The sequence below is a fragment of the Myotis lucifugus genome, unplaced genomic scaffold (genome assembly GCF_000147115.1).
Source record: "Myotis lucifugus unplaced genomic scaffold, Myoluc2.0 scaffold_1, whole genome shotgun sequence".
Lineage (NCBI taxonomy): Eukaryota > Metazoa > Chordata > Mammalia > Chiroptera > Vespertilionidae > Myotis > Myotis lucifugus.
Window position 1 is genome coordinate 29,715,271 of NW_005871049.1, and position 13,540 is coordinate 29,728,810.

A 13,540-nucleotide genomic window follows, 5' to 3' on the forward strand; every position below is an offset into this window, starting at 1 on the left:
AGACATAGAAGCATCGAACGGACAGTCAAACATCAGAGGGAAGGCAGGGGAGAGGGTGGGCAAGAGATCAACCAAAGGACTTGTATGCATGCATATAAGCATAATGAATGGACACAGACACTAAGGGGGTGAGGGCATGTGCTGGGGGATGGGGGTGGCCGGGGAGAGTTCAATGAGGAAAAAAGGAGACATATGTAATACTATATGTAATACTTTAAACAATAAAGAATTTTTTTAAAAAAGAATTAAATTAGCAATAGAATGAGGATCATTAAGTAAACAGTTGTGGTACATTTGATCAACTACTTGAGGGAAAAATAATAATACTAGACCCCTACCTCATACCACAAGGTGAGGTAAAGCACAAATAAATGTTTAAAATGAAATTATAAACGATGTAGAAATTAAAATAGTCCAGCAGTGAGGAATACCTTTCTAATAACAAAAACAAAGGGATAGAGCAAAAGAGAAAAAGCGAGTGAGAGAGAGAAAGAACTCATGGACATAGACAACAGTGTAGAGATTGTGGGGGGGAAGAGGTGGGTATAGATGAAAGAGGGTATAAGAGGATGAATAAATGATGATGGAAAAAATAAATAAAATGAAACAAAAAGCAATGATGATGTAAGACAGAACTATTAAATCTATAAATACAAAAACTGGAAATCATAAAAAATTCCTTGATGAGAAGAAAACAAATGAGGCATTTTAGGAAATGTAGATTATGGATGAGTGTGCCATCTTAGGATTTTTTTTTAGAAGCTGATAGTTGAGAATTGAAAGTGAGAGTGGATGGGCCATGTCACAATAAGCAAAGGAAACATATTTGGGACTTCCTTTGTTGCTACAAGATGCTCCTCATGATTTTTGCCTACTTCCTCTTGTCCTATTTTAGGTCAAATGCTTCAATCTTTGAGAGCTCCCTAAAATTAAGCACGTTTCAATTTATTTCTTTTACAAGCGTTAAATATGTAATAAATATTTTTTGGAAATAAAATATTAACAGGATTGATTTTTTTGGAAAAATACAAAGTTCATAAGATTATTCATAACAAGCTCCCTATTTTAATTTGCACTTCTGATGTCCAAGGAATTAAAACAAAAACTTCTGGGGGGGATTATATAGATCAGGGTGGGGAACATCCAGCTCACAGGCCGTATAAGGCCTCTGAAATCATTTGGCCTGGCCCTGCCAAGGCATTATGGGTGAGTTAATTAAATTTTTGACCAAATATAGCATGTTAATTTTGAAGTTGATAAATTTGTGTGGATCAAGAATGATGTTATAAATATCCAAATGGCCCTTGGCAGAAAAAAGTTTCCCCACCCCTGAATAGATAATGAAAGAATCATATCAGATTCATATAACTCTTGTTAATAAATTTAATTTTCAGTGTGTCATTGAAAACACCCTTTTAGTCTACTGTCATAGTTGGGTCAAAGTAGAAATGTCTGCAAAGCAATTATGAAAAGGCTAATCTTTGGAATGAGGAGCACTAATTGTGCTCTCTAAAAATCTGTGCTCCAAAATTCTTACCTTTCCCCCCGCCTATGTTAGTCTATTCTTTACCACTTCTATGAAAACACTGAAAAATATTCCCACACCTTCAATTCAATATAAAGACTAACTGCTGTCTCTGAGGGATATTCCTTTTTTCTACCAATCAGAGGTTTCACAAATGGTTTATTTCCTTGCAAAATACTGTAGGTGCGCTTGGAAGTAAATACAATGCTGATTTTTGTTCAGCATCTAAGTGAAGGATAAACTTTGAAGTAGGTGTTTTGTTTGATCTAAGTGATTTGTTGGAAATAAAATCCCACATCAAAGACAATAGCATATTTCAAAGACAGAAATCTTACTGCTTCTCTCAGGCCTCAGTAATGCTTTTGTCTTCTTGTTTTGGCTTCCACTTTCATGAAGGGCCTTGAACCAGTCCCGCAACCTGTTTGCCACTTCCCTGAACTCCAGGTCACTACATGCTAAAAACAAAGGAATAATAACAAAAATCATGAATAATAACTTAGCAGAAGGTCAATGCTAATTCTCAAACTATTCCAGCAACTGAAATGTAACAACAGCTAAATGAAAAAAAAAAGTAATACAATGACTTAATTGTGTTTCAGCTTTTCACACACTAAAAATAAATGTGTTCCAAACACAATGAGATTAAGTATAACATTTTATTTAATAAAGAAATATTACGAGTAGAATTTTACTTCCACTTTTCTCTAGAATATAACAGCAACTGAAAGTACTCATTTTTAACATCACATAAATTGGTTAAATATGTATGTTCTGAACTTTTGTCATAGTAAGGTGGTAATCATCTGGGCAAATACAGAGTTGAAAATCCAAACTGAGTACTTACACATTTATTATTGGCTATACAATACCCAAACAAAAAAATCTGTTAAAAATGATAAAAAGTTGGTTGATCAATTTAGCACAGTTTTGTTTAACAGTGATAGTAAATTTTAATGCTATAGTGCTTATCATATATATCTAATAATATCTGTGACTTCATATGATTTTTTGAGTACAATAAATTTATATTTAAGAAAAATAGCATTTGAAAAATTTACTCTAATATGAAACATTATATACCTTTATGGTGTGCCACATACACCATACCTTCAATTTCTATGTAAGATGATGCAGGTATTGTACTGGAATATTTTAGGAATTAAGAATCCTGTGATAATACCAATAATAATAATACTAATAGCAGCTAACACTACAAACTATCAAAAATACTTTATATACAGTAACATGTTTAATCCTTATAAAAACTTTATAAAATCTATGATAATATTGCTGACATTTAAGTGTTAGGAAAATTATGCATTGGGAGGTCAGACAGGCAAGTGTCAGATCCAAGTTCTGTATCCAAAAGATAGAATACAAGGTCTTTTAAATATATATATATTTCATAAAGGAAGGGAGAGGGAGAGATAGAGATAGAAACATCAATGATAAGAGAGAATTATTGATTGGCTGCCTCCTGCACTCCCCACACTGGGGACCCAGGCATGTGCCCTGACCTAGAATCACCATGACCTCCTGGTTCATTGGTTGACACTCAACCACTAGCCGGGCACAAGTCTTAATCTTTATAGCAAACTACCTCAGTAGTAGCATGATCCAAATTAGCTCAAACAAGACACTGTTTCACTCAAACCTTATCAATTTTCATTTCAGTAAGTTATGACTGTCGTCATGTGACATGGTCATCTCTGCAGAGATGTATGTGAGCAAAACAGATTTTTAAAAGAAAATACACAAAGCCTATGTCAACATATCTTCTTTAAAGGAGCATATATCTTCAAGTTTATTTTTTTAAATTTATCTTTATTGTTGAAAGTATTACAGATGTTCCCTTTCCCTCTCCCCATTGACCTCTTCCACCACACTCCCACCCCACCCTAGGTCTTCACTGCACTACTGTCTGTGTCCATGGATTATGCATATATGCATATAAATTCTTCAGTTAATCTCTTCCTGCCTCTCTTTCCCTCTGAGATTTGTCAGTCTGTTCAAGTCCATTTTTAATGTCGATTAAAAACAGATCACACAGATCTCATGGAAAAATAAGCTAATATGCTACCATATATTCCTCAGCATTAACAGGGGCCCATGATGGAGGTTACCCCATAAGACTCGCCTTTCCATTTTTTTTATTCAGACAGAGGCTACACTGCTGTTATGCATTATTATAAGTCATGAGTCAAATGTCCTTATCACACAACAAAATACCTAAGGTAAACAATATTGGAATATAACATTATTTATAGAATGACATTCCTACTTCACTTCTGATCAAATCCTTCGTTACAGACATGTTGGATTGCAATATGACCAGTCAAACTTCACTCTTGTGAATGTCTGACAGTCATCCGTGGTTTACTACAGTTCTTTTCTAGAATAAGTCAAAATGTCCAATCTGCATATTTTCTAACAGTTCCCCTAGAAATAATTCATTGTATTTATACAGCATGAAATGCTTTTAATGAGGTTTCACATTTGATTTTAATATAAAGCCCGGAAGATTAGGTAAATGATTATTATTTTTTATAGCTATGGAAACTAGGACACTGAATATAAATGACTGCCCTAAATTTTATAGCCAGTAGTGAACTAGAACAGTACTTGGTACTCATTGATCTAATTGTATTTGTAGCCAGGAATAAATAACAGAATAATAAATCATAATAACAAAATAAATATGATTTTAAATTAAATTAGAATAAGAGAAAAACAAGGTTTTAAAACAATCATCTTTATTGCTTGAAAGTATTACATATGTCCCCTTTTCCCCCCCATTGACCCCTTCTAGTCTTCTCCCACCTCTCGCACCAGACCTTCACCACACCATTGTCTGTGTACATGGGTTGAAAAGCAAGGTTTTAATGCAAGGTTCTTCAAGTGTGTCAAATTATTAACTAGAGCATGGTATTAGGTAAAGCAAATGAATGAAAAGGGAAGAGGTCCTGGAAATTTAAAAAGTTACATATACATTTATATTTGTGTACCCACACACCTACTCACATATTTGAAAAGACAAAACATGCAATAGAATCAGTGGGGATAAAGCCAGAAAACAATCTAGACTATAAAACAAAAACAATAGAGGGAAACTAAAGCAAAAGAACATAAAGAAAAGGAGACATGGAGGTCCAGATTAACAAGTCTACTATCTGCCTTATGGAAGTTATTAAGAGAAAGAATAATTTGAAAATGGATAAAATTATTTTAAAAATAAAGAAAATAATTCCTATAGCAGCAAAAGAACAAGTTTTCAGAGAAAAAGGAACCACCGAGATCTTTTCTGACTGAATTAAATGTAGATCTATATACACCGACACCAAAATACCTTTCAATATTTAGAATATAAAACATAAAAATAAAATGACAAGAGCTTGCAGAAAAAAAATAAACTTAAATAATCAGACTGAAAAAACAAACAAAAATTCACTACCAAACACAAAGAGTCAGCTTTATCTCCCAATAATTATTAGCAACACTGGGTTACAGAAAAATATAAAGCAGGCCTTCAACATTTTAATAAAAATAGATTTTAGTCCTGGCCAATGTGGTTCAGTTGGTTGAGTGTTGTCCCATGCACCTAGAGGTCACAGGTTCAATTCCAGTCAGGGCACATGCCCAGGTTGTGGGTTCGATCCCCAGTAGGGGGCATGCAGGAGGCAGCCTATCGATGTTTCTGTCATTGATGCTTCTCTCTCTCCCTCTCCCTTCCTCTTTCTCTAAAATCAATAAAAACATATTGAAAATAAATGTATTTTAATCTAGTACCTAACATCTATTCAATTAGCAGTCAAATAGGGCAGAATAAAGGCATGTTTAGGTTTGCCTCCATGAAGATGGGTTGCAGCAAAATAATATAGGAAATTAAAAAAAATACGAGGACATGAAATTTATAAAAGAGAGACCCCACTGAAAAACCGAGAAGCACAGTATTCAGACTAGCAGTGTAGTGCCTTTCAAGATGAAGCAAGCTCACGGTCAGCTCAGTCACAGACAAATCTGGTGGGTGGTGGCCAGAGTGTGATTTGATAGAATAGTCTCTGGTTGACAACTTGTAAAAACTTACCATAATCATAATATGGGGATATGAAATGGTAGATGCCTTTAAAACTGAGGCTAGTAATATCGTCCATTAAGAAAGAAAAAATATGCATTTGTACAGATATAACTGCAGCACAAATTCTCACTTTTTAGTGAACAGTATTCACATTGTCATATTGTAAATTTTTTTATGTGCAAATTGACTTACTATATAAAGAATTCACAGACGATTTTAAAATGATCATAGAATAAAATGTAAGTGTGTTATCAGTTTTGGCAATGAACAGTCCAACTATAGCCACTAAGAACACGAAGGCGGGAGGAAGCACATGCGGAGTGAAACATGGCCACACTAACGTCCTCATCTGACACAGTGAGGAGGCGAGCGATGTCTGTGGAACTGGAAACAGATGGTTAAGTGCTTCTGTTTTTGTTTTTGCTAATGATTTTGCTTTCTAAATTGTAACCAATAAACAGCTAAGAATAGCCATGTAATTATACTGAAAAGTGGGAGAGAAGTGAAATATGTTCTCATTTATCAAAGCAGAAAACGTAAAGGTAATGTTTGAAGTTGATAAATGGCTGTTTCACAAATGAGCTCATCACCAGATGGGGAGAAGCAGTAGGCTTAAAAACCATCAGCTCTATGACCCAGGGGTGGAAATGAGGAGAAATGGGGCGGGAGGCTGATTGTCGGTCTTGATTATACTCTTTCATACCTTTTGGCTTTTCACCCCAGTCCTGAAAATTTGTTTGAGAGAGACACTTCCCTCCCTGCACTGCCTCTCCTTCATGGAAACTGCAGAGCAATACTAAATGCACATTGTGTGGACAGGAGGTGAAGGAGGACAATTAGAATTTATCGATCATAGTCGTTAACTCAAACATGGAGGTATTAGCTTCCTTTATAACACCAATTAGTTTAGAGAATTTGTTGCCTCATTTCATACCATAGTTATTCCATGGCAAATCTGGTACTCTTAATTCAGAAAAATCTCTGTTATGCTACACTAGCATCTTTTCCTATCAATAAAATATATATCAGTGGCAGGGCTACACAAGAGTACTGTGCAATTGCATATTAGCATAACCAATGGACACAGACACTGGGGTGGTGGGGCTTGTCCTGAGAGGTGGGAGTGGTGGTGGGGGGCATCAATTGGGGGTAAAGGAGACATATGTAATACATTAAACAATGAAAAATAAGAGTACTGTGCACTCAGATTCTAGGTTCTTATTACTCAAAGAGGATCACAAGTAGTGAGATTTAATGGAGTGATTTAGGGAACATTTCAGTGCCTACCTGAAGCCCAAGCCATTTATTTTGAAGCTCCTACCTGTAGCATACATAAATGTTAGGTATCAAATCTTTGAAAATATTTATATAATATGTCCAAGTGAATTTTCTTTTGAAAACAAGTCATTTAATCTAAATTTGGCAATGATTTATCTGAAAGCATTGGGCAAGGTAGGGATTTTTGCCAAATTAGAAACTTTAAGCCACACATTTCCTGAAATTTAATAAATGCAAAATTAAAAAATTAAAGAAGACATATTTCATAACTCTTAAACATTTACTTTTGATTATTTTTCTTTTATTTTTGTATTTTGGGGACAATAAGTTTCTCAAGTCTCAAACACTTTCATAGACTGACATTTTACCAAAAAAATGTTAAAATGCTCCTGATATACTGTAACAAACTTAAATGTAATTATTAAGATTATCATTTATTAAAGAAAGAATACTGATGCCTACCACTGTGAGTTGTTCGTTGAAACAACATTCTATAACACTCAGACCTAACTTCAAATTTGTGGGCACAGAGGATGCTCTGGGAAGGCTCCACTGGTGGGTGGTGGAGTCCACCTGGTAACTGTGCACTAGCTTTAAAGAATGTTATCAATTCTGTTTGAATACATTGTAGGTCTAGCAAAATGACTACTATGTCTATTGGGCTTTATTCATAAGGTTTTATACAATATTTTTCAAATCACCCTTCATTCTTGCACAACGTTAGAAAATAATTATATGAGGTACTCAAAGGTATTTGGTGTTTGTTCCTCATGAGCTTTTGGTAAAAGAAAGAATTTCATAAGTGTTTGTTTTCTACAAAGTGAAGAAATAAAACATCACCACATCTCACTGCTGAAAAATAAAAATATTTGCCACCACCCTTTGCAACAATGTAAAGGACAAAGATTCTGGTTGCCTGCTTCATGGGATTAGGTTGATGTGTGAATGTGGTACAATGAAAAGCCTTTAGTAAACAATTAATCTACACATAAAAGGGCTTAAGTTTGCCTTGATGTCAATAATTTCTTGGAAGACCAAGTCTATTACAAAAAGAAAAGTCCAAGCAACATGTCACTCAACATCAACTACTATACTCTCACATCGATGCTTCTCTCTGTGTGTCTCTCCCCCTCCCTCCCACTCTCTCTAAAACTCAATGAAAAAATATCCTAGTGAGGATTGAAAACAACAACAAAAAGTAGCCTTTTCTATGCCTTGCCTGAATTTCATATTTATTTAAGACAATCTAACTAACAATGCATACAGCATGTGTAGTCGACAGAATAACCACCATCAGGCAATGAAAGAAAGAGGATGCCTGAACACCCCCCTACCCCCTTCTGGAATATGATCATGAAGCTTCAACATAAATGACAGTTTCTACATTCTGTTCAATTCTGAATTAGGTTTTTAACATGGAACTTAGGAAGTTTTTCCAAATCAGAATGTAAAAATATTTCCATCATTGCCTGGAAGGAGACAATACATACACCAAACGAAAAGAACATATAAATTGGAGAAAGTACAAATCAGAGTAAATGAGAACATTTCATGGCTTATACTATTAAATAAGTGGTGCTGGCCATTTTGCAGTTTTTTTCAGCAAGTGTTTTTTTTTTTCTGTAAGAATCAGTAGTTCAAGACTTTCTGAGAAAATCCATAAGCTGAGACTGAAGATGTTAGAGAAAAATAGATGGGACAAGCATAGCATGGTTTTGACCTTTTGGAAAAAGGAAGATGCCTGATCAAAGAAGGTTCTAGAAGCTTCATCTGGTAAATGAAGAGGGACTAAAATTTTTAGAGCAAACGTGTGTAAAATCAAATGTACACACACATACACACACACACACACACACAATTTCCTAATTACAGAGTAAAATGTAGGTAGCTGTCATTCCAGACCAAGGTTGAGCAATTTTAGCTTAAACTATGCCTTTCTTAAAAGCTTCAGTTAAAAATTCCTACAGTATTTGTCACAGAGACAAAGGAGGCTTTGGGGTAGACCCTATTAAACTACAGAGGCCAGGTCTGCTGCATGTAGTACACAATCAGGTACAAAGGGTACAGAATCAGGTAAGTCACCCTCCAGATTCTCTGACAAATTCACACACATGAGTACAGGTGCATACATCATAAGAGAATGATTCCTTACCAAGGGTTAGTTCAGTCTGAGCGTGCTGTGCATTGAAGTCATATGGAAATGTTAACTGATTAATTATGGAAGGGAAACCATGGGCCCTCAGCATTGCTATATTTCATACAATTTTACTAAACCATGAGCTACAATTTCTATAGCTACTAAAACACACTGATGTTCACAAGTGTATGTGAAACTTTTTGATTTATAAATGATTTGCTTTGAAGGACTGGTCTCAGGACGGAGCTGCTTTACTCTGAGAGGTATTTTGTTCAGACATTAAAGGGCAGGTGTTGAATAGGTGAGTCTCCAAGCAGGCTCCTGGACAGCAGCCATACATGATTCATTATCTGCTGTCAGTCAGTGACATTTGGGGTTATAAAAACGTCTCTCTGAAAAGCAGGAGCAACTAGAAACAGGATGAAATGACTCAGTAGCATTCTAGGCAAACATCTTAAAGATGACAAACTTTGTGGAAATATTTAATGTCCTACAAAATATAGATAAATCCACTTCTGTCATTAGGCAAGGGGGAGAATAAATATCAGGCAGTGTCAACACTTTTGGTTTGTTTTTTATTTATTTACTAGAGGCCTGGTGCACAGATTCTGCCTGGCCTCCGCCCTCTCCCAATCTGGGACCCCTTGGGGGATGTTGGACTGCTGGTTTTGGCCTGATCTCCGAAGGCCAGGCTGAGGGACCACACCGGTGTATGGATTCCTGCACTGGGCCTCTAGTATGCATATAAGATCTTTGGTTAATCTCTTCCTGCCCTCCCCTACATGTACATTGCATGTACATGTCCAATTTTCCCAGCACCATTTATTGAATGGACTATCTTTACCCCATTGTATCTTTTTACCCACTTTGTCAAATATTCATTGATAATATAGGTGTGGGTTTCCTTCTGGGCTCTCTATTCTGTTCCATCTCTGATTTTGTGCAATTTACTACCTTCTAGCTGTGCCCTCATTTGGTGGTCCCTTGGTCATTATAGATTGTATTCCAATCTTCTCTCCATAAAAGGATATCAGTCATACAGGAATAGAGCCCAACAATATGATGTTATTTTGCCTTAATTACCACTTTAGAGGCCCTGTTTCCAAATATAGTCACATTCTGAGGTACTTCTATACTCATGAATTTTGAGTGGCACAATTCAGACTATAACAGAAGGCATGCCTTGTGCTGATAGCACGTTATTAGTGTCCCTGAATGTAATTCAAATCACCTGAAATTCACACTGTGCATGTTAAAAAGCTAACGCTTCGCCTCAGATATGTTTTCAGCCGTTTTTAAAAATCTTCATATATTTCTGCATTTCAAACATTTAATATCCTTGACAATTGTCACTCCTAACTGTATATTGAAGAAAGGGGTAAAAAATAAATATACACATTTCATTTGTTTCCAAATTGGTTTCTAGTCACTGACAGCATGGATTGAACAGTCAATGCAACCACAGCATTTTCAAAACATGCCTCACAGATCACAATTCTGTGAAGAATTACATTTTGTGTTAAGGGTTTCACAGCCAAGAGTTTAACAAGCATAGAACTTAAAATTTTTTTGAAGAGATTTCATTTCTGCATAATTTATCGAGAATTTTAACATGCTTTAAACCAATTTACATCTCCAAAATGATAAAATATATAACATTATCAAAACTGCATTTATTTATTTATTTATTTATTTATTTATTTATTTATGTATTTTTGTTTTCACAGAATCATATATTTTTCTGAGCAATAATGTTCTTTAGGGATACATATATTTTACAAAACAGAAAAAGACCTATATATCTCATATGTTTATCATGAATGTCTAATCTTCTGCACAGCAGAATTATCTATACTAATAAAAGGGTAATATGCTAATTAGACCAGGTCGACCGGACATCTTCCGGTTGTCCGGTCCTCCTTCCAAACAAAGCCACGGTGATGTGGGCCAAGGCAGAGGGGTTTAGGGGCAATCAGGCCGGCATGGGAGCAGTTAGAGGTGATCAGGCTGGCAGGGGAAAGCAGTTAGGAGTAATCAGGCCGGTAGGGGAGGACAGTTAGGGGTGATCTGGCAGGCAGGGGAGCAGTTAAGGGCATCAGGCCAGCAGGCAGAGGCAGTTAGGGGTGATCTGGCAGGCAGGGGAGCAGTTAGGGGCATCAGGCCAGCAGGCAGAGGCGGTTAGGGGTGATCAAGCAGGCAGGCAGGTGAGTGGTTAGAAGCCAGCGGTCCTGGATTGTGAGAGGAATGTCTGATTGCTGGCAGTCGGACATCCCCCAGCAGTCCTGGATTGGAGAGGTGTTCTGGATTGCAGGCCAGGCTGAGGAAACCCACCCATGCATGAATTTTGTGCAACAGGCCTCTAGTATTGATAATAAACAGAACTTCAAAAATTATTGGTGGATGGATGGATAGTTAGGTAAATAAAACAAAAGTGTAAATCTTTTTAATTTATTATTTTCTTTGAGAGTCTTTTGTAGGTCTGGTAAATTTTGGATAACCAGAAAATGTATTTGATAATCTGTATATTTTAGCATTATATTCTAGTTGGTTTCCTTTGCTAATGGATGATAATTTTATGGTCACATATATATCTACAAACAGTAAAAATAATAAATGATAAATGAGGTAAAGTAATGCAGATCCATTCAGATTTTACTCCATCTTACAGACTGGCAGATTAATCTTCAATGGCAAAAGGCAGACATTAAAGGTTGTAGAAGGTTAGACAGTAATAAAAAATGCATATTTAATCAGATGAATTCCATTCAGGAACCTGCCAAGAACTGCTTTTACTCTTGCATAATATTAATAGAAGGCATACTTGCTATTACAATCAGTTCTAGTAGCCATTAAGAGAATTACTGTGGGGTAAAAAAGAAGTCATATGTGAAAATGTTAGTACATTTGGCAATCATCTGAAATAATAAAACCTGACTGGCATTTGCAAGAGCAACATATTTAAGTTTGAAACAAGTGGAAGCATTTTTAAGTACATAAAATATTACAAGTTCATGTTTTTAAAAGCCCTCTACAATAAAAACTATTTAAAAAGTGTAACAAAATTTTTCCACATATAGTAAAAAATATAACCCAATGCTACATTAAAATATAATTGCTGTTTGTGGAAACACAATAAAATGTTAATGAATTTATACTCCTTACACTAAATTCTAAAGTAATTGAGAGTTGTAGAAAAGCAGCATTATTTAAAGTATAACGTTAATTAAAAAATAGTTAAATTATTGTTAACCTATAGGTATACTTTTTCTTAATTACTACTTTACTAATGTTTAAATATTATGTACACAAGCATTATAGAAACAAATAAATGCATGCCACATTTTAGTTTGGATCCACAAATTATAAAATGTCCTTATTTTAGTGTCTTAAAATACTTCATGAGGCTCCAGCTTTTGTTATGACTAATAAAGTCTTTTGACTATCAGCAAGACTTAATACTACACAGTTTATAGGTTTTTTGTGCAGTTTGTCATAGTGAATAATTTTGTTCATTTCTTTAGACATTTACCTTTAATTTAGAGGATCTGTCACCAGATGGAGGATGTTGCTTTTATTTTGCATGTAAATGAGTTGAGTTACACAATGGTGAAGTTAAAAGGTTATTTACATGACTTTCATGAAAATATTTCTTAAAAAATAAATTTTATTTAAAAAATCTTAACCCAGCCAGAGTGACTTAGTGGTTGAATGTTGACCTATGAACCAAGAGGTCACAGTTGGATTCCCTGTCAGGGCCCATGCTTGAGTTGCAGGCTCGATCCACAATGAGGGACATACAAGAGGCAGTCAATCAACAATTCTCTCTAATCACTGAAGTTTCTATCTCTCTGTCCCTCTCTGTTCCTCTCTGAAATCAATAAAAATATATTTTTAAAAATGTTTAACACTAGTGTCCCTCAATGAATCAAATATATGAATATATCAATATAAAAATTTAGTAAAATTTTAGCATATGTAATTTTTGGATTATTATTGTTTCTTATAATTGACTAGGGGCCTAGTGCATGAATTCATGCACCTTGAAAGGAACTGTGGGCCTCGAGGCTGCCTTGGGCACAGGGGTGGGTATTGGCCCATACTCTGCACCTCTGCCCAGCCCCCAGTCCTCAGTCTGCCGGCAGCCCCCTCCAGCCACTGCCACTCCCACATGCTGATGGCACTGGCTCCACTTGCACCCGCTGACAAGCATGGAGTGATTGGGGCTGGTGCCAGCAATGGGTGCGAGTGGGACCTGCACCATCAGTGGGTGTGAGCTGCGACTGCTGCCCTGATCGCCCCTCAGGAGCAGGGGGAGGTGGAGAAGCCCTCAAGGGCAATCAGGGCAGCAGCCGCCACTTACACTGCTGACAGCACCCAGTGATCGGGACCAGTGCCGGCAGCAGGTGCAAGCAGGGCCAGCACCAGCAGTGGGTGAGAGCAAAGAATATTCAGCAACCACCAGAGGCTATTCAGCAACCACCAAAGGCTCGCCCCAATGACAGTGACCAGCACCCCTGCTTACCTG

The 13,540-nt window shown here is 36.2% G+C and overlaps 1 protein-coding gene across 1 annotated transcript in view; it reads right to left on the reverse strand.

Moving 5' to 3' along the window:
- Positions 1 to 13,540, reverse strand: part of SPOCK3 (SPARC/osteonectin, cwcv and kazal like domains proteoglycan 3) — a 191,595-nt gene that overhangs the window by 25,194 nt on the left and 152,861 nt on the right. The window contains exon 5 of the mRNA XM_023753473.1: positions 1,861 to 1,980. Within this exon, the coding sequence (XP_023609241.1) occupies positions 1,861 to 1,980 (120 nt within the window). The remainder of the gene's footprint in view (positions 1 to 1,860; positions 1,981 to 13,540) is intronic.